This window comes from Quercus robur, chromosome 12 (genome assembly GCF_932294415.1).
Source record: "Quercus robur chromosome 12, dhQueRobu3.1, whole genome shotgun sequence".
Classification (NCBI taxonomy): Eukaryota; Viridiplantae; Streptophyta; class Magnoliopsida; order Fagales; family Fagaceae; genus Quercus; species Quercus robur.
In genome coordinates this window covers 941,526-964,557 of record NC_065545.1, presented here as the reverse complement: position 1 = coordinate 964,557, position 23,032 = coordinate 941,526, and the positions used below count along the sequence as shown (strand labels likewise).

General features: G+C 36.0%; 1 protein-coding gene and 1 pseudogene across 1 annotated transcript; one reads left to right on the top strand and one right to left on the bottom strand.

The window, feature by feature from the left end:
- Positions 1 to 1,881: 1,881 nt before the first annotated feature.
- On the bottom strand, positions 1,882 to 4,651 carry LOC126710158 (peroxisome biogenesis factor 10-like; annotated as a pseudogene).
- Positions 4,652 to 4,654: 3 nt separating this feature from the next.
- Positions 4,655 to 20,299, top strand: LOC126710001 (uncharacterized). The gene is made up of 8 exons (XM_050410383.1): positions 4,655 to 5,261; positions 5,483 to 5,638; positions 12,646 to 12,792; positions 14,597 to 14,683; positions 14,915 to 15,043; positions 15,200 to 15,478; positions 18,152 to 18,471; positions 19,444 to 20,299. Exons 1-8 carry the CDS (start codon positions 4,712 to 4,714, stop codon positions 20,056 to 20,058), a joined length of 2,283 nt encoding a protein of 760 aa, XP_050266340.1. The 5' UTR covers positions 4,655 to 4,711; the 3' UTR covers positions 20,059 to 20,299.
- The last annotated feature ends 2,733 nt before the right edge of the window (positions 20,300 to 23,032 follow it).

Sequence of the window (23,032 nt, the reverse complement as noted above, 5' to 3'; positions counted from 1 at the left end):
CACAACACTTGCTAATTTATCAATTCCATAAAACATAATTTGGAAATAAGACCAGAAAAATATATATTGATATAACTTATAAGGAAAAAGAAAGTAATCTTTGAAAAATATAAAATTACATTAAAAAAAATTTATCCCATATTTTTCCCTACATCATTCATTGTTCAAGCCTTAAAGGATTCCTTATCATACACTGAGCATAAGTAATTTAATCTTTTATGGTGCAACATTTTTAAGAGAATTAATTTTGAAACATAACGCGGAACACGCAACAACTTAAGATCCAAGTTTGATGAACACAATCATGGAGGACAATTTTATATTTCACTCTAAGCAAATGCTTGTAAAGAAAATAACAAAAGAACTTTTTGTCCCCGATACTTTGCTAGAAGAGCAAGAAGAATAAAGAGGTAAAACGACGTGGAACAAGCAACAACTTATATTCCCGATACTTTGATAACGAAAGAACAAAAGAACTTTATGTTCCCGATACTTTGATAGAACAGCAAGAAGCCAAGAAGAATAAAGAGGTAAAACAAATGCTAAAGCTTCCTTCTAATATAATAGCGAAGTTCTTGTATTGGAAAACCAAAAAACAAAAGAACTTCGCTGACTAAAAGAAAATATAACTATAATGAGTTTAGGTTAAGGCTTTCGTGCCCATTTGGGATGTAATTATAAACTAATTTATTGTTTATCTTTTTTACTATTTGTAAGCTTTACATGAGCTACCTATTTATTTTATTTAACTTTTTTTTTTATTTTCTTACTATTTATACTCACTATCCGAAACCACATATTTACAATCATCTATCATTTCTTGAAGAAATTGCCCCTCACCTTGAGTTTGTGAAAAGAAAGTTTTAATGTAAAACAAGACAAAGACTTATGATAAAATAATTCATATGTAATATAGGATTTGCATGTTATATAAAATTGAGTAATACTACAAACACAAATTATTTTACAATATTTTTGCAAACTATTGATGTGGCAAACTCTTACTATTTCTTATATGAGTCCATCACTAAAATCACATTTTTATTTACAATAACTATTTGGAAAATATTAAAGCCACATCAGCAGTTTGTAAAAATGTTGTAAAATAGTTTGTGTTTATAGCATTACTCTATAAAATTTAAGCTTGGATGCCAAGTTGTAAGCATCGTAAAACTTAATACGGAAATTTATTTAATATTTTAGAGTACAATAATATGCCCATTTGATACCAAGTAATATATTTGCAATTATATTCTAACCAAAAAATTATTAGATGCTTTTGAAGTATAGACATATAATACTTCATTTTTCTTACATGAACGGTGAATCTAATCATGATATTAGTTAGTTACTAATATGTGAAATGCCTGAGGAAGTAATGCACTGTCGTATTCTCAATCAAGAAAATTAAATACTTACTCTTTTAATTCATTCTATGTTAATTAGAAACTAAAAGTTCACAGATTTGACTATAAAAATCCAAAAACAAAAAACAAAAATTCAAAGTAAGAGGAAATTCTAAATATTTATTGAAAAACCACGTAAAATATATGACATTCATAAATCATAAAATTAAAATTGATCTCATACTTAAAAGTTCTACGGTGCAAAATCTTATGAGAATTTCGAAACATATCATGAAACACACATGTTCCACGAAACAGATCGTGAAACACACATTCAATAGCTCAAGATCCAAGTAACCAAAGTTAGATTCGAAACAGATCTTAAAACACACATATAATAGCTTTTAAGATCCAAGTAACAAAAGTTAGTGGTGAATCTGTAAAACAATTGCACATTCAATGTGAACTCTCTCTCTCTCTCTCTCTCTCTCTCTCTCCCTAGAAAGAAAGGTAAATAGAAGATTGCTTTTTATTGAAACTAGTCGCTAACCCGTGCGATGCACGGGAAAGTTTTTAGATGATAGGGTTAACCTGCACGATGGAGTCATATCATGGCTACCAGAGTTTGTTCCTAAGGTTGGACTCAAAATTGTCAAAAATGGTTGTGAGTACGGCTCATTTTAATCAAAAATACAAACATAAAAACTATTTAAAAATCAAATAACGAATGAACACATAACGAATACCTGTAGCACATTTTGATAAATGATAATAGAGGCTTGGAGAGAAAAAATTTTGAATCGTTAAGATTTTGAATTTCTAATCCCTTAAATAAACTCTGAAAGACAGGAATAACCTTCAAAGTAGAAGAACATTAGGTTAGCACAAAGAACCAATTGCAAAAATTCTCGAGCTATAGGGAGCACCTGGACATATAAATCTTAAATAAGAAAAGCAGTTCCCCATGTGCTCTAACACCCAATTAAAGGAAGCTAAATTGAATACAAAGCACTAAAACTGAGAGGGAATTAGAAGAGAGGGGAGGGGGGAGGGAATGGACATTGTTCCATGGAAAAAAAATAATATAAAAGGAACAATCTCATCATATACCTTGTAGACATGGGTTTTCTTTAAGAATAAATAAAAAATAAAAGTTGTAATTCAATTAAACTGCATATAAAAACATGACTTAGTTTCAAAAGGTTATATCATATTTTCATATATTAAGGCTGGAGTTAGCAAGATGCCTAAATAACAACTATACCGTAGGCCATCTCTGAACTGCATAAAACCATAATCCATTGAATTTCTCTTTTAACCTTATCAGAGAAACAGACACCCCTGATGTGGAGGAGGGTGGAAGATTAGTCACAGTGGAAGATTGAACATGACTGCTTCCTGGAGCAACATTGTTGTAGGGCTCATCAGACTGTGAATCAGCCAGAACAATGGCATGGGAAACTACTCTAGAACTGTCAAAACAGGAAATTCGGCACTTTCTATGAGTAAAGTTTCAATGCAGGCTCAAACTTAATCACAATTACAAAAATATTATGTGTAAAAAATAGAAATCAAAGAGATGGAACTGTTGAACCTAATTCGTTCTGCAATATAAGGAACCGCTTAATGGTAGACAATGAAAAGAGCACGTCTTGCTGGGTTTGGAGGAATTCCATAAGGTCCTACAACCTGTTAAAACAACGATGAGGACTGTGGCCACCAAAAATAACACTAATGTATTAATAGTTTTTTTTTTTTAGGGTTTTTTTTTTAATAGTTTTATTTTTTTAAATAATGCTGATGTGGAAAAACGTGGGAGCTTCAAAAGTTTCGGTGTAGGGCTCATCAGACTGTGAATCAGCCAGAACAATGGCATGGGAAACTACTCTAGAACTGTCAAAACAGGAAATTCGGCACTTTCTATGAGTAAAGTTTCAATGCAGGCTCAAACCTAATCACAATTACAAAAATATTATGTGTAAAAAATAGAAATCAAAGAGATGGAACTGTTGAACCTAATTCGTTCTGCAATATAAGGAACCGCTTAATGGTAGACAATGAAAAGAGCACGACTTGCTGGGTTTGGAGGAATTCCATAAGGTCCTGCAACCTGTTAAAACAACGATGAGGACTGTGGCCACCAAAAATAACACTAATGTATTAATAGTTTTTTTTTTTTAGGGTTTTATTTTTTTAATAGTTTTATTTTTTTAAATAATGCTGATGTGGAAAAACGTGGGAGCTTCAAAAGTTTCGGTTTTATATATATATATATAGATGAGCATCTCAAATGAATTTACAAGCAAGCATAAAAGGTAAAAAAAAAAACCAGAAAAGCTAACTAACTAATCAATCCGTGAATCACGGAGTTAGTTGCAGCAATTATGGAATTAGCTAATGCCTAATGTACACGTGTCTGAACCTAGCTGCTCCTTATCAACTAATTCTTCCTTCATCAAACCTTCACTAATCTCCTGCATGTGAAGCTCACGTGCCTCAATGCTCTTCTTACTTTTCTTCTTAACAGAAACAACGTGCAATAGCTTTTAAGATCCAAAGTAACAAAAGTTAGTTTCGAAACAAATCGTGAAACACACATACAATAGCTTTAAAAAAAATGTCTCCATTTTGTATACCGTTACCTAATTTAATTTATAGTAGACATCTTTAAATTTAAAGGGCCAAGTTCTCAACATAAAACAATTATTCCTCCTTTATTTTCTCCATTCTTGGAATAAAAATAATTATTCTTTTCTCTCTCGCTCTCTCTCTATGACTTTTGATGGCTCAATAAAAATTTTCTTCTTGGCATGTGGCATAAAATAATTATTCATAATTTCCTTCTCTTTCTCTAAAATTTTTATTTTTCTCTTCCAATGGCTCAATAAAAATTTTCTATACTGCCGTACGTGTGAGTGTTCTTTTTGACGTTCAACCAATGGCAGCCTGTCATATGTTTTTTTTTTCTTTTTTGGTTATAAAGTAATCAAAGTTATCATTATTTTATATATATAACGTCCGTTCCATGAATTCAATAATAATAAATTTCACTAATTGAGTTGATTAGGACTATAAATAAAGGTTTATAAAGAAAAAAGTAATCAAGAATCTTATAACTTAATTGGCACTCTCTTGGTGTTTCTAATAAAAACATTATTCTCATTGAATCTATGGAATTATCAAGAAATAAATAAAATAAATAATAAGAGTCCAATTGAAGATTTTTGTTCATCTCTCTTGATCCCCCCCCCCCCCCCCCCCCTATGGTTATTTATAGCCCGATAACTTATCCACATTACCAGCATTGCTAGGATTATTCGTATATCAAATATTTTTGGTCATTGTTCACAGTTGTGAGAAAGAAAATGGCAGAAAATAGGGCGAAACAGGATGATGAGCTCGCCATCAATTTGTACAATAATACAATGACAGGTGAATGGTGGAATGTTGTTGAGATGTATGAGAAACACCAAACCAAAGCCATTTGCGCCAGGATCAACACGTCAGGGGACACAGCATTGCACGTAGCTGTGTCCATTGCCCCAGAAGATATGGTACGTAAACTTGTAAGTGAAATTACCAAGGTTTCGGAGTTCGGTCTATGGACAAAAAACAATGAAGGGAATACCCCTCTGCATGTGGCAGCAACAACGAGGAGATTTTTAATATGCTTGCTCCTTGCTAAAGAACTTAAAAATTCGGACGTTCAGGACTTGGTGCTTGAAGATTTATTTCGTAACAATGCTGGTGAGAGCCCTCACTTCTTAGCCGCTTCTCATGGTCAAAAACCAAACTTCCTTTGTCTCCAATCCCTCGGTGGCTCCCCCGACTCGAACCACAGCCAAAGCAATCCCTTCTACAGAAGAAAGGATGGTGAGACTATCCTTCACTGTGCCATCAGGTGGGAGCATTTCGGTGAGTAAATATTTTTGCTAAACTTTTTTTTTTTTTTTTTTTTTTCAAGTGAACTAAAATTTATTGACAAAAGCAAATTATGAATTAATGTACTATTAAGTTATTATATTTGTAACAAAATTCTAGAAAATTTTGTAACACACTCGTGAGTCGTGACTATAGTCAAATTGGGCAACTAATGGAATACTGTTGAAGCGTATTTAAACTATTGTGCTTCACAGATTTGGCATTTGAAATACTTGAACGGGACCGTAGTCTTGCATATTCTGTGAACGAGCATGGAATCACCCCTCTGCATCTCCTAGCAAGTAAGCCTTCGGTCTTCAGAAGTTGTTGCCACCTTAAATTTTGGGACTGGAAGAGCGTCATTTATCATTGTAAGTACTACTCAATTGTCTAGCTGCAAATCACAAGCTTTCTTTAATGGTGGATATCCGGCCGAGTTCTACATACATCATGAGTACTCCTGTTTTGCTAAGCGTATATATAAACATCGGGACATATGTATATAATTTTTTTGATCCGTACTTTTAAATCTTATATATATATATACACACCAAAAACAAAACTAACATTTATGATTTATTCAGTATTAACGAAATCTAAATAACAGAAAAAACCCAAAATAGTTAATTTCCTAATATATTTACTCAGCTATTTATGATCTATCAAAATTAAACTCCATTTTTTTTAATTTAAATCCCGAAATCTTTATGATTGCTTATATATTATATGCTAGAATAATTCCTCTTTCTATGTATAAAATTAAAAATTCAGTTAGAAATTCCATTTATTGAGAAACCTAGTATTGACAACTTCATGACTAAAATGTTTCTTTTGTAGTTGTAATAGAAACTGTAAGAGTAAATACAAGCATAATCACTCTATAAAGTTGATATATTATTGATTAATTAGTGTATAAACCATGCATATGCACGTTACAATTGAAAAAAATTACAATTACATACTGTAGGGTCACGGTCCAGAACGAACCGAAATTGTAGTTGGGTCAGGACGTGAATGGGCCCATACAATATCATTTGTAGAGAGTGGGATCTAAAGGCTAAGTCATGTTCACCCGGCAGTGGTTTTGTTAAGCTGTTCATACATGGTTCAGGTGTATTCACCTTTGGAACCCCTCCCTCTCCCTCTAGGACTGGAGGCCCCTCTTTAGGTTACATATTTTTTCTTTTATACTAGCATGCGTTCAATTTCCCTCGTCCACGTGTAGGGTCGACCTTTCCAAGACTGATACTTGTCCCATCTGTCCCAGACCTAAGTCGTTGGGAGTGGCTGATAAAGCCAAAGAACACGGCTCTGTTAGGTGCAAAGGTCAGTCTAGGAAAGACAGTAAGGTCAGCCTTTCCTAGATATTTCAGATTTCCTTTTAAGATTGTCCCTATGCCGCTTTTGCCCCTTTTCCTGATGGAGCTTTGGACCAAACCGAGGGCTGCACCGTCCTCGGCTGCCTCTTTGGGCCCATGTGTGCTTTACACTAATGAGCTTGGACTAACATCCTCTTCGGATTGGGCCTTAAAGCTTCCCATGAACAAATGGGCCTAGCCCACATATTGTTGGGCCCCACAATAGCCCCTCAAAACCCTGTTGTCCGACCTCTTGGTTGGAAAGGGGGGTTTTGGTAACTCCGAGTCTTCATTACTGCTCATTTAATTCGACCCTTCCCTGGCGTTGGCAATTCTCCAAATACCCAGGAAACGCTCCGACCTACGAGATATCATCCTTGATTTAGCCTTGATACGTTCTGTCCGTTTGGTTACCCGAAGTAGGTCTTTAATGTTTTCCTTTCACGAGACCTCTCAACTTCAATGGCTGCTGATGACGTGGGGGAGCAGAACAGGCGTATTCTCGCTGGCAGATTTCCTTGAAGCTCTGAACACATTTAATGTTATCCTTTTCATCCCTTATATAAAGAGGGTGGACATGAGTTGTTTCTTTCACAAGTGAATCCCTTAATCCCCCAGAAAACTGAAGTCCTCAGATCCCTCCCAGAATTTATACTTACCCTCTGATTATACCTCGACTCGTAATACGTTCACCACAGTCATAGGTGATGAAGAAACCTTCTCCCTCCCAAAAACACCTCGTTCTGACCAAGCTCGAGATGGCTCGGTCGGGGCAAGGATGGCAGAGACTCAAGATTTATCCCGCCTACCTTTCAGCCAAAATCCGAAGCAAGAACTCGTCACGTCGCACCTTCAACGTGATTGAGCCGAGAACACACAGCATCATCACCACCCGCTCTCTCATGAGCATATCTAATGTGGCACCGGTGTGCTAGGAGTCAGGACTGGGGCAGGGACTAAATGCCCCTGCTTCTTCCTCTCTTCGTTCACTGGCGCCACCCTTTACTTTTCTTTCTTCTTCTTTCCCCCACCAGATCCATCCTGGTGCTTTTCCTTCTCCCTCTTTTGCTCCTTTTACTTTCTTTTCATTGCTTCCCTCTTCTTCTCCTCCTTCTCTTGCTCATGTCCTCCATCTTCTTCTTCCTTTGCACTCTTCGGTGACAAGAGCTTGCTGAAGTGCTTCCATGTGTTCCAATTCTTCTTCCTTCTCCTTTATCTTTTTCTAAAAAGGTTCTTCTCCTGATACGAGCAGTACTGAGGCAGAGATTGGAAAAGCTTTGAAGGCGAGTTTAAAAGGCAACTGACTATTTACTTATCTGTATTGCAGATGCTAGTGTTGCTTTGGCAGTTCATTTTTTGTATAGGCTTGTTCAAGCCCTTCTTTGTACGTTGTAACAATTTTCCATATTAATAAAAGTTGCTATTCATTTATTTCGTATGTTATGTTTTTATGTTTTTACAAGTTTACCAACGCTGCTCGGCACCGTAATATAGTATTTGAATCAATAATAACTAAGGCTAAAATGTTTGCTAATAAAAAAGGTGTCACCATGACTTTAATAAAATTATTTAACATAGCAAAGCCGACCAGTGAGGGACGAAACTCACCTTAAAATTAGCCAAGATGAGGACTAAGTGCTTGATACAGTGTAGGAAATAACTATCCGAAGACATTTCACTCGCCAAATGGACAGTTTCCTTAGGTTAATGAGAGTTGGGCCGTTTCGCCATCCTTTAATCACACTGGCTTTAACCTTTTACAGTATTTGAGCCGAGAACCTTCCCCGTTCGAATAATCGGTTTCCCAAAAGGCCTGGGTCCGAGGACTTCGTAATACCTGGGTTCTGTCTTAAACTTAGACATTTTTCTCATTACTTGGTTTACCCATGGGCTTGAGTCCGAGGACCATGCAAATCTTAGGTTCTGCCCGAAACTTAGGTTTTCTCAGTACTTGGTTTCCCCATAGGCTTGGGTCCGAGGACCATACAAGGCCTAGGTTCTGTCCAAGACCCTTTGAGTTCAGTTTCTCCCTTTCCTCAGGTATTTCGCGAGGTGCCGAGCAGGAAGTTGTCCTCGGCAACAGTTATTCCTCGGTGTGGGCCATTGCCCCTAGGCCTCCGTGCAAAACAGGCCTGGGCCACGAACTCACTTGGCCCACAACTTAAAGGGTATTTATGTAGTTTTGGTTACGTAGTACTTTTTGATGTCCCAATGTTCGAGGTGCACCTTCCAGAGACTCCTTTAATTCCCTGGTTGCAGGTGACGTTGGAGACTGAGCCTACGCCATCTTGTCTTTAGTGTTCCTTGGGACGCTGCGTGAACTAAATGCCACCTCTTTATCTCTTTAAATAAATAGGAGAGAAAGTTACTTCATCTTCGCACCAATTCTTTAGTTTTCTCCCAAATCACAGCTCCTATATTCAGTGTTGTCTTCCCTTAGCACAACATGTCTGAGGCGAAAGTTGGGAAGAAGGAAATCTCTCCGCCACGAAAGCGCCGTGCACTTATGAGACTAAAAATGGTGAGGTATGGGCACAGGAAGCATAGGCTCAAGAGAGTACTCTATTTCAATAGAGGGGAAAGGATGTCTCTTCTTCTTTTAGTCAAAATCCGAAGCAGGTTCTGTTCATACCAGAACTTTGGTGTGTCAGAAGAAAGATTCTCCGCCATCATCGCCTCTGTCTTGTGGCGGGCGAATATTTAGAGAAAGCCCCTCAACTTCCAACTCCCTGCACCTTTCCTTCAGCGGTGTCAGGCTCAAGTTGGGTCTCTTTTGCTGTTTGAGTTGTGGGCAAGTGAAAGCATTGAGGAAGAACAAGATCTTGGAGCTGTAGCCAACCTCTCCTCTGATCTACTTCCTCGGCTTTACTTTATTCTCTTGTATCTTCCTTTCTTTTTGGTTATGTAGTGAGTTTTGACACAAACTGATTCTAGCTTTTCATTGTACGCTGTACTGTTTCTTTGCTTTAGTAAAAAATGGAGACTTCTTTATTTGTTTTGAATGCTGTTCCTTTGATAACACTACTTTGTGAGTGGGTGTGTTCTATGTGTGTGTTCCTCCTCAGCGGTATTTAAAGCAAGAACTCTTGAAACACAATCCAACTAATTCTAATCTACCGACACTATCAGGCATAATAATGACTCATAGTAAGTTAAACTTAGGAAACTAACCGAGATGACGGTTGAACGCTCTGTAATAAGCGCGGGAATATTGTCCGAGGATGACAAATTCTAAATAATTCACCCGAGGGAGCGACCGAGCATTGCATGACTCCGGTTATGCTTTTGGAAACACGTTACTCCATTCTATACTGGTCCCTTTAGCTTTGAGGATCCAAGGGCAAACTAGGAAATCCATGTAACACAGTTTTTCCTTATAAGTAGTTGGTTTCCCCAGAGGCTTGGGTCCGAGGACCATACAAGACCTTGGTTCTGTCCAAAACTTTAAGTAGTTGGTTTCCCCAGAGGCTTGGGTCCGAGGACCATACAAGGCCTTGGTTCTGTCCAAAACTTGTATTCTCTTTTTAAGTAGTTGGTTTCCCCAGAGGCTTGGGTCCGAGGACCATACAAGGCCTTGGTTCTGTCCAAAACTTGTATTGTCGTTTTAAGTAGTTGGTTTCCCCAGAAGCTTGGGTCCGAGGACCATACAAGGCCTTGGTTCTGTCCAAAACTTGTATTGTCGTTTTAAGTAGTTGGTTTCCCCAGAGGCTTGGGTCCGAGGACCATACAAGGCCTTGGTTCTGTCCAAAACTTGTATTGTCGTTTTAAGTAGTTGGTTTCCCCAAAGGCTTGGGTCCGAGGACCATACAAGGCCTTGGTTCTGTCCAAAACTTGTATTCTCTTTTTAAGTAGTTGGTTTCCCCAGAGGCTTGGGTCCGAGGACCATACAAGGCCTTGGTTCTGTCCAAAACTTGTATTCTCTTTTTAAGTAGTTGGTTTCCCCAGAGGCTTGGGTCCGAGGACCATACAAGGCCTTGGTTCTGTCCAAAACTTGTATTCTCTTTTTAAGTAGTTGGTTTCCCCAGAGGCTTGGGTCCGAGGACCATACAAGGCCTTGGTTCTGTCCAAAACTTGTATTCTCTTTTTAAGTAGTTGGTTTCCCCAGAGGCTTGGGTCCGAGGACCATACAAGGCCTTGGTTCTGTCCAAAACTTGTATTCTTATTTATTTGCTTATCTTCCGAAGGTTTAGCTCCTCGAATAAGGTGGGGGAAGCTGGCCTGATGTTTGAAGCCCCTAGGCTTGCCCATGTCGTTGACACCGTGGAACGTAGCCCCTAGTGGGAGCTTATGTTGGAATAGCAACAATGTGTCGCCGGTGATACAGGCACCCTCGTAGTCCCTTGTTCGACAGAAGCTCAACTTCGCCACCGCTCGAGCTAACGCGCAAGCCTTCCCACAGACGGCGCCAATTGTAGGGTCACGGTCCAGAACGAACCGAAATTGTAGTTGGGTCAGGACGTGAATGGGCCCATACAATATCATTTGTAGAGAGTGGGATCTAAAGGCTAAGTCATGTTCACCCGGCAGTGGTTTTGTTAAGCTGTTCATACATGGTTCAGGTGTATTCACCTTTGGAACCCCTCCCTCTCCCTCTGGGACTGGAGGCCCCTCTTTAGGTTACATATTTTTTCTTTTATACTAGCATGCGTTCAATTTCCCTCGTCCACGTGTAGGGTCGACCTTTCCAAGACTGATACTTGTCCCATCTGTCCCAGACCTAAGTCGTTGGGAGTGGCTGATAAAGCCAAAGAACACGGCTCTGTTAGGTGCAAAGGTCAGTCTGGGAAAGACAGTAAGGTCAGCCTTTCCTAGATATTTCAGATTTCCTTTTAAGATTGTCCCTATGCCGCTTTTGCCCCTTTTCCTGATGGAGCTTTGGACCAAACCGAGGGCTGCACCGTCCTCGGCTGCCTCTTTGGGCCCATGTGTGCTTTACACTAATGAGCTTGGACTAACATCCTCTTCGGATTGGGCCTTAAAGCTTCCCATGAACAAATGGGCCTAGCCCACATATTGTTGGGCCCCACACATACCTATATGGATTCAAACTATATTCTCTCTCTTTTATTTTAATTTCTTTTGGATATACACATGTGAGTTTACTCTCTCTTTTTTATTGAGTTTTCAATAATTTATTTGTATTAGACTCTTCGTTTTTTGTACTTCCTTAACTCACCTAAAACAAAAACAAAAAAATAAAATAAAACTACTTAAATAGGACATGTGACGCAAAATTTGACAATAATTGAAATCCAATTTAGAACATAATTGAATTTTCTCTCAATTTTGCCTATTAATATATATAGATTTGTTCGTCTTTAACAATCATTAGCACAATTCAAAAATATTTCAAAAAAAAATTTAAGCACAAATGTCAAACTACATTATGATCATAATGGTGACGTTCCATTTTCAGTACTAATTTTTTCCATAATATATGAAGTATTACAAATAATCTATGAAGTCTTGTAGTAATGTTGCCAAGTAAAAATAATAATAATAATAATAACCACCGAAACATATTTTTTTTTTTTTTAAAAAAAAGCCAAACACAATAAATAAATAAATAATAAAAAAGAAAAGCATAAAACTAATCTTTAGGTAGAGTCAGACAACACGACAGCACCCAAATTCCAAAATCTAGTATTTTTAATTTTGTCCCAAATAACAAACAATCAAAGTTTCATTTCAAACACAAATATGGTTGGTCACGTGGCTATTTTAATTTGTTTTGGATTCTTTGGGTTGACCTTTCAATTTAATTAGAAAGGCTAGTTTTAATTTTGGGAGAGTAAGATATATAATTTTTGGATCAAATTTTAAGTGTTATATATTTATATATTACACCATGGAAAAAATAAATAAAATAAAATAAAATTTTAATTTCAGGGGGCATATAGTCACCCATGTCTTATAGTAGTTCCGGCACTGTATACATCTCTCAATTATCAAATGGATTATTCCGATTTACATCTATTGTCCTACGCCACTCATCGTTACCCTTTGTTGTTGTGTGAAAGGTACATGGGTTAAAGAGCTCAAGCACAAAACTGCTTTTGGAGGTTTGGTTAGTTCTGCTATGGAAAGAATTGACGAGTCTTCCAGGATCGAATCCCAAAAGAGCTGCCAAGAACGCATATATCCCTTTTGGAAAATGGCTCGTGCCGGTATGAAATGAATCTTTTTTCTTTTTCTTTTTTTGCTAAATAAATGAATCTTTTTTTCTTTACTTTAAAAGCAGAGAACATGATATCAGGGCAACTCGAAAATGTTTAGATGTACGCTAGAGATGTGAATTTTTGTAGGATCATTTACGACTCTAGGTTTATCAAATTCGTGCAGTTTCTTCTCCATTCACTCATATCGAGGTACAGCACTAACAAGTACATTTGCAATATCGTGCGTTAACATGAATCAAGTAAATAAAAAACACTTTTAAATTTACCAACTAACAGTTCGCTAGGATGAAAAATCCTAGTCAATAGATGGTAATCTTGTACGTGCTAAGTGTACATGTCCACCAACTCAACATGCAATCCAACATAATATGTGCAGTATACCCTATGTTATTATTTTTCGCGATTCGTTTCATCTCATATTATAATTTCTGCAGACATTGTCTCCTTTAGAATTTTCAAGTCTCACCACCCTTAAAACTTATTTTTATATTAGTAATCAGCAAATGGACAATAATCATAGCTCATTACTTGCTTTAAGACATCACTCTCTATTCCTCTTAATTAATTGGTCTCCATGGTCATTATCTGCGCAAAGAAAATTACCATGTTTATTTGAATTGAAACTGTGACTTGAGATCATGATTTTAATCTAAATAGAAAGTATGTGTATGGTTGTGTGCAACAACCAGTGTACACTAGTACTTATCCCCCAAAGATAATACTCGTCCAGCAACAGAAATAAGAGGACGGCTTAACTCCTGAAGGAATGTACCACCCAAAGCTATGTTCTCCCCTTCTCAAACTTACTCTTCTCTTTTCATCAGGTTTATAAAATTTCACTGTAGAAGGTTATGTCAGTGTACCGAAGATATTTGTTTGCGTTGTGTAAATTTTACTTATCTGACATGACTGGCCACTCATTACTTGACTATAAAAAATATTTTAACTTGTGATTGTTGAACATCTAGACTTAGCTTTGCTAAGCTCTTTACGATATTTTGCTAAATCTATTTGATAGCATTGCTGGACTTTTTCATTACTTTACTGAACACACCTATTTAAATTTTATTACAATTACTAAATGTCTTTATTCTAGCAGCATCATTAACTTTACTCTGACTTCATCGACATATTATTTAGCATTGTTGGATGAATAATAAAAATTTTATGTGTTGCTTTAATCTTCTCAAACATCCTGCTTTTGAATTTCAATCGTGACATACACACTGATCTTGTTTTACTAGCACTACTAAAAGCGAACCCATGTGATTCTTCACTACTTCTTTTGTCACTTAAATCTCTACTAAACAAGCTCTAATATTTTGGATTACTTTTGAACTAATTTTAATGTTCTTAATGTTTCTGTTGGAGGCTTTGTTCATAACCCACCTCTTATTTTATTTCACTTACTAATTACATTATTTTACCATTTAAAGGGAAGCAAAATAGTAGTGGTTAACGGGTGAGACATTGGCATGAGTTCTGTACTAAACAAACCTCCAAAAAATTGATTCTAACGTATCAAAGCACGACACATGTTCAAGCAACAAAAAAACCTCCAAACATATATTTTTTGAAGATAGGTTGAAATTCATTATTAAATTTTTTTTTTTTTTTTTTTTTAATTTACACAAGATTGTTGCCCAACAAAACTACGTTGTACAGAATGATTATAACTTCAACATACACAGCAGAACCCAAAAACCATCAAAAAGCAGTGTTGATTTTTTTTTTTTTTTTTAACCCTGGTCTCCTCTTTCCTTAGTTTCTATAACGTTACTTTTCTTTCTAGTGACTATGAGATGCAGGGACTTACTAAAAAAGAAGATTAAAAGAGGCGGGGATGTTGATGTAGAGAGTGCCAAATCAGAACAAGAAGGTGAGAAATGCATAATGTATAAAGTGAATGTGAGTTGTAATTGTTAGAGAATCCCAAATCAGTTGGTTTGGGATTTAAGATGGGGTTAGTTCTTAGTTGGTCCAGTCCATCTATTAAATTATTGGGTTTAATGGTTTTCAAAGTACTGCTAATGCGAAAACTTATATGCGCCACTTCCCTTGTTATTTTTGCTCATTATAATCTATAAAGAAATAATTGTGTTTTGTACAGGACCCCATGCTCCTAGTGAAGCTCAGGATTTTCAGAAATGGTTTTCCAAGTACTCTGACATTCTCTTTGATTTAGGCAACGAAATATTATTCATTTCGGGCTATAAGTTCATTCATGATCTTCTGAAAGGTATTCACATTGCCAATATATCAGATAATCAAACTACCTACTTTCGTTTTTTCCCCCCTCTTAACCATATAACCATACCTATATATAAACTAATATAGGCATACAATATATTTTCCTTTTTTTTAATATAATTGTTATTTTTATGATTATAATTAGGTATAATGATGATAAAACGGAAGCACGTATATTCTGATAAAATAATGGAAAAAATAATGGAAATATTAATCGAACGTACAAAAGATCAAAAAATGTACTTCGACTTCTCAAGCGGGAGGGACCCTGGCCCTGGGCAAACATCCGTGGTCGATTGGAAGTACCAACAGGAACCACCCACAGTCCAGGCTACGGACGTCAGTGCCACGGCTTCCAAAACTGAGCAACAGCATAAGAGCAATGGAACGGAAACTGATTCAGAAAAGAAAGAGAATGAAAAAGGTAATTTACTAATCCCCATCTCCTCCTCCATACATACTACATGAACTAACTTATTTAAAAAGAGACATGTAGTAGATCTATCTGAGTTAGTTATATATATAAACCGTTATTAAAAATTTTAATTGTAATTAGTACTTTTTAGGGCCGGATAATAGTTAATGCATATAAATAATATATGATATGATATGTGTTCAACATTTGATTCTACCCTTGTGTTATTTGCAGGAAAGGAGGAAATTCCTAAAATGGAAAAGATAGAGACAGCCATATTGCTTGCGGCACAAAATGCTATCACAAACACGGTCAACAAAATACTCAAAGAGATTCCAATGGCCATTAATGTCAAGAGCGAAGGAACAACATTGTGTTTTTGGCTGAGAAGAACAGGCAAGGCAACCGTTGTTGGCTTTACAAAGCGTTAACTTAAATTTTAACATAATACTCACAAGAAAGAGGAGAATGAAAATTTTATTAGAGTAATTCAAACTTACAAACAAATATATCAAGCTATTGCCTTGAAAGCTCACTACAACTTTTTCTCACACACTTTCACATTATGCATCTATCCCATTTTATAGGATGAAGTTACAAGAGCTGTCATTATTGTCATGACTCTTTGTTTCATAACAAAAAATTCTAGAATATGGAAGACTCAAAGACACAAATGTTAAGGAATGATAATAGACACAAACGGTCATGAAAAAGCAAAAGACACAAACGGTCATGAAAAAACAAAAAACACAAACAATTATGTCAAAAAAAAAAAAAAAAAAAAAAAGACACGAACTGTTATGAAATATCAAGAGACACCTTTTGGTTTACCACTTCCAACACTCCCCCCTTTAAACCAGAAGCATCTTCACACCAAGTATTGTTCTCAATCTTCTAAATCTATCAATTGGTAAGGCTTTGGTAAAAATGTCTGCTACTTGCTCTTTTGTATTGCACTTCTGTATTGCAATACTGGAGCTTCACAACTTTCTATTTCACATAATCTCTAAAGAAATGATACTTCATGTCAATATGTTTGCTCCTTCCATGTTGAACTAGATTCTTAGAAAGTTCTATGGCAAAATTGTTATCCACAAAAATAATTATGGATTCTTCTTGTGGATGATCAAATTCTTTTAATAAATTCTTCAACCATATTGCTTCACTAACAGAAGAGGATGCTACCACATATTCAACTTCACGCATTGACAAAGCTACAATACTCTGCTTTTTGAACATCCAAGTGAAAGTTGTTGATTCAAGATAGAAAACATATCTAGTAGTGTTTTTCCTTTCATCTTGATCACCTCCCCAATCACTATCTGAATATCCATATAATGTAGCATCATTATTATATGAATATAAAAGACCAAAATTCATGGTACCTTTTATATATCTTAGGATCCTCTTCCATGACCTTTGCCATGGTTGCTATTGGTATATCCTCCACAGGAGCCTCTTCTCCTCTCTTAGGGTCAATTTTGACTCTAATGCTTGCTCAATGACAACATAGCTAGAATTCTTTTCCATACGCTGCTCATACATTCAAGAGATCCCATTAATTCCTCAATTGAGAGACTCTCCAAATCTTTGGGCTCTTCAATGGCCACCACAACACGCTCAAATTTATTTGCAAGAGATCCTAATATTTTCTCCACCACATGAACATCTTCATACTCTCTCCATTACTTTTCAAACAATTAACAGCTACAAGTAATCGTGAAAAATAATCAGAAATAGTCTCACCATCTTTCATGTGAGCAACTTCAAACTCAACACAGAGAGTTTGCAAACGAACTCTTTTCACACAATCAACACCCTTGAAGAAAATGCCAAGAATCTCCCATGCTTCTTTGCTCGACTTTTCTTTGGCAATTTTCTCAAAAGTTGACTCATCCACCCCTTGATAGAGTAGAAACAATGCCTTCTTGTCTTTCTTCCTCTAATATATCCTTGAGCAAATTTATTTGGTCTGCGTTGTAGGTGACTTCTTGCTCACTTGTGGGTTAAGCTTTCATAGCTCTTGTGATCCAAACAATGGTTTCATTTGAATCTGCTAGCTCTTATAATTTTCTTTCGTTAATCTAGGAATTTATGGTTGTACCATGTTAGAAGACATTCTTACTAATGGTGTAGACAAAGACTTTAGGCTATAAGAACTTGGCTCTGATACCACTTTGTTGGCTTTACAAAGCCTTGACTTAAATTTTTAACAAAATACTTACAAGAAAGAGGGGAATGAAAATTTTATTATAGTACTTCAAACTCACAAACAAAGATATCAAGCTACTGCCTTGAGAGCATACTACAACTTTTTCTCTCATACACTTTCACATCATACATCTATCTCATTTTATAGGGTGAAGTTATAAGAGCTGTCATTATTGTCATTACTCTTTGTTTCATAACAGAAAATTCTAGAATTTAAAAGACTCAAAGACACAAATGTTATGGAATGACAATATTCACAAAAAGTTATGAAAAAACAAAAGACACAAATAGTTATAGAAAAACAAAAAACATGAATTGTTATGAAATATCAAGAGACACCTTTTGATTTACCACTTCCAACAACCGCGTATATAAATATATATATATATATATATATATATATATATATATATATTTATATATAATATGATTTGTGGCTAACATTTAATTCCACCCTTTTGTTATTTGTAGGAAAGGAGGAAAAGATAGAGACACCCATATTGCTTGCGGCCAAAAATGGTATCACAGAAATGGTCGTGAAAATACTTAAAGAGATTCCAATGGCCATTAACGACGAGAGCAACAATATTGTGCTTTTGGCAGCGAAGAACAGACAAACACATGTTTTAAGGGTACTATTCAAGCATGATTTTGTGAAACGTAAACTAATTCATGAAGTGGATGCGAACAGAAACAACGCATTACATCTAGCGGCAGAGCTAGGAGAACAAGAGCCCTGGGTAATTCCTGGGGCAGCATTGCAAATGCAGTGGGAAATCAAGTGGTATGAGGTATGAAGTCAAAACCAACTTTGACCTTGATTTTTATTATTAAGCAACTTAATTACCGAAATACCTGACCACCTATTCACGGAAGCACCTAATTGTGTAATTATAGCACATCATAGCAAATGCCACATCTTACAAGAATATTTTTTTTTTACTCAAATTATTACAATGGGGAGAATTTAAACCTTTTGAACAAAGGCAAAGCCAAAGGAGCCAATTGTCCCCGTCCATCCAAGAAATTCTTAATTAAGTAATACTTGTGAGTAATTAGGATTTGAAGCCCTCCATACTGTGTAGTTTAAAATTTTGAAACCTGGACCCTCCATACTTAACCTAGAATATAATTGGACTTTCTTTTTGTTTTTATTTTGTAAAATTCAACATGTTTGTGTGGAATTGCATGTGGAATATACTTCATAACCAACCATAATAGATTTTCTCTGTTATTACAATTAATTTGAAGATTCGAACATTTTATGAGTCAACACTGTACTAGCCAAAATTTTATGAGTCAACATTAATATTTATCTAACTACTAAAATCATTCCATTCATAACTTAAATTTTGACTTTGAAAACTATATTAAAAAAAAAAAAAAAGATTATTCATGTGATAAAAACCCTAATTATTAACAATATAGGAGTAATAAATATTGTTACCAAACAAAAAATCAATGAATATGCTATCATTATGTGAGTTTTTTTTTTTTACATTTAATATATATAAATTAGTGTTCAAATAAATAGTTTTTCATTCAAATTGGTCTCAAATCCTCTATACATATATAAATGCATGTGCATAATTGCGTGCGTCATTTATAAATTCACCCCTTAGTCAAATATTGAGTGCTAGTTTAGTTATGAGGCTGTTGACATATCCTACAAATTGGTTTTTCTTTTTTCTTTTTTTTTACTGAATATATCCTACAAGTTGATATAGAATTTTTCACCTTGGACATATGATCAATTAATGCAGTTCGTAAAAAACAACATGCCGGAACACTTCCGTTATCAACTCAACCAGGACAAAATGACCCCTGATGAAATCTTCAACGGCACCCATGTGGAATTAGTCAAACAAGGAAGCGAGTGGCTAAACAAAACCTCTGAATCCTGCTCAGTTGTGGCTGCACTCATCGTCACTGTTGCCTTTGCGGCATCGACCACTATCCCGGGTAATATCGACGAGAAAATAGGGAAGCCGAACCTTGAAGACCGATCGGGGCTCTCCATCTTTGCCTACTCCTCGCTGATTGCCTTGTTCTTCTCCACCACTGCTTTGTTCTTGTTTCTCTCCATCCTTACTGAACGATACAAACAGAAAGATTTCCACTTCAAGTTGCCAACGAGACTTCTGTTTGGCTTATCTACGCTCTTCATATCCATTGTGTCGATGTTGGTTTCTTTTTCTGCTGGACATTCCTTTATGCTTGAGAATAAACTGAAAGACAAAACCTTTAACGTATATGCAGGACTGACATGCCTGCCGATAATCTGTTTTTTCTTACATCAGCTTCCGCTCTACATTGATTATGCAATGGCTAACTTGGACGAGGTGCCTCCGTCGAGCTACAAGGCGATTACTCTCTAAGGGTTTCTTCCATATTCTACAACTGTTTGTTTGAACTTTTTTACTTTTTTTTCCTATCATACGGGTTTGATGGTTTGCTCTAAGTTTCAAATAAGGTGTTTGCCATTTTAAACTAATTTGGGATGTATTGTATTTTTCGGTGTTTTGTGTGTGTCGTGCACCTGTTGCTGTGTGTGTCTTCGTTGGAATTGAAATTTTAAACTTCCAAAATGTTTGAGTTATGAATGAGTTCAATAATTGAATAATTAATTAATCACTCTCAAATATTTATGATTTACGTAGAATGGTTGTGACATGCTATATTCTTCTTATGCAAAGTTACACTGCTTTTTTTTTTTTTTTTTTTTTTGATAAATTCAATAGTTATAATTGAGGAATGAGGTATTTGAATTATAGACATCTCCATTAAACGCATTAAGAGTTGTACTACTTTTCAAACACATTAGTTAGTTTCAAAATGATTGTCGTTTACACTATCAATAAAACAATGGAACAACTGCCGTTCGCTATCCATTCTGCTTGATTGTCATTCTATGGGCTGTGTGTCGTTTCCCTAGTGGCTAGTAGCATGTCCTAACTCCCATGAAGTTACTGCCCATTGCACTGCCAATTTTGTAGCCCATAATTTGGGCCATTGGGCCTATTCTTGTAACAGGACAAAGTCCGTTGTCGATTGTGAAGATGGAGATGGGTAAAGTCCTTTCTTTGTTATTGCTTCAAATTCAATAAAGTTATTATTTAAAAACAAAATGATATCAAATAAATCGAAGTTAAAAACATGTATTCTTTATTGTTGGATAAAGTTAATTACCATCGGAATAACTATTGCATGACAAATGCAATGCTTGGACCTTCGAACTAAACAGTTCACATAACAAAAAAGGTACACACACATAAGAATTTAGTATATTTTCTGATCTGTTAGTTTTTATTAAGATCCCCAAAATATCGATTAACGAATTTTAAGACCAAATAATTAATTAAATTAATTATGAACTACACATGGTTAACAAAGACAACACCAATATAATGCAAAAATAAATAATAGCATAAATAAATACCACACAATATGGCAACACATAGAAAACCAATGAAACAACGGTTTCAAAGTAAAAGCCACTAGGTGAAACCTTCCTCAAAGAAAAATCCGCTATATTGAGAAAAGTCTACAATCTAATATAAAACCTTTCAACCTAGACTCAGCAACGCGTGGATAACTTACAACAAAAACTTTCTACTACTTCAAAATCTCTAAATTCTTCAATATTTGGAAGTTTTCATGGATGACACTATTCACTATCAAAACCTTCGACCGTCTCTAAGAAGCTCTTAAAGGATATTGTCTTCAAATCTACTTTTTGAATACTAGTATGATGGTGAAATAGAGATAAATAGGATTTGGACCTGTTTGTACGACAAAATTACTCTATCTTGTTTTGGTCGCCCCTAATGTGTTTTTATGTAGTCCAACAAGTAGGCCACAAATTAAGAATGAAACAAACAACATATTAGACTTGATCTTACAAAATTCATGATTTTCAATCAATTCAAAATAATTCTCAATCTATTGAACAATAGTCAACAACTTGTAACTCACCTTGGCTCTTTAACTTGGACTCACTACAAAAAACACGGGCTATAGTCACGTTTTTTTAGCCACGTTTACAAAAAACATGGCTATAGCTAACCTATAGCCGCATTTGCTATATACTTAACCTATAGTTGCAGTTTTAAAACGCGGTTATAGGTTAAGTCTATATCCGCATTTATAAGTGGTTTTAGCTGCCTTTTTTTATATAAGGCCTATTGCCGCTGTGGTGCCCAAACTTGAGAGTAATGATTTTAGGGACAAAGGATTTGGGCTCCCAATTTACTTGTTGGTGGGTTTCCTTGCACTCCTACATATAGTCACCTCAAACGCTATCTTAACAGCCCAACCTCTTTTACTTTTGTGATTCTAAGCCTAGTTCTCACCTACCCTCTGGTTTTTCTTCTTCCTTTCTTACTACTTGCCCTCACCTTCCCTTTGTCTCCCTCTTTTTTTCCTTTTTAGAACCCCCCCTCACTATTCGTCCTCCCCACCCTTTTATAGTCTCTCCTTAGTGGGGTTCAAATAACTACTTTTTCATCATTTCCCACGTAATCCCACTTCTGACTAGAATCCTAAAGGAAAATCATTCTTTTTGGAGATTCTCTTGAAACTTCTTCTAGACGCCAAATAGCATTCGGCAGCGAACTTCCCAAAGGCACTAATAGCACTCGATGACCAACTTGAATTTTACCGTCCCCTCCCCCTGGCTTGTTAGTCGGTATTGGGTCTAACTTGTCTCGGGCACAATAAGACTCCTCCTAACATCAATCTTTGAAACCCCTATAGCTGCATTTGAAAAACACAGCTAAAACTAACCTATAGCAGCATTTTAAAAATGCAGCTATAGGTTAAGTCTATAGCCACATTTTTTAAGTACTTAAAAATACACCTTGTAACTCAACAAAACTTTCAATTTGTAAGCATGGTTTCCCAACACTAAACCTATTAAAACTTCATTATATCATGTAAAATTGTTCATTCTTAGTTTTCATAATGTAGGTTGATGATGCCGTAAAATCACCAGTGAGCTATACGATCCACGCTCGCTCAAGCTAACAACCTGCAAGAAGAAAGAAGTGATCTCGCCGAGGGCACCAGTGTGGTGTCGACCAAATACCCTCCAACGGTCAAGTTAGAATTGTTCTCAACTCTAGAGTGCTAGAGAGGGTAAATTATGCGTACCTTGATTTGCGAGGGTATTGAGGCTTTTATAGTAGTAGGTTGACCTCTCCTCCTTGATGTGGAAGTCTTTTCCTTATAAGAATCCTCTTGAGTAATCTCAAACGTGATGGACAAGACATTTCCTTGTAGAGGGGATTAACGCGCGTATCTTCCAGAATGCTCTTTGTGCTAAGTTTCTGATTTCCTTGGAGACTCTACATG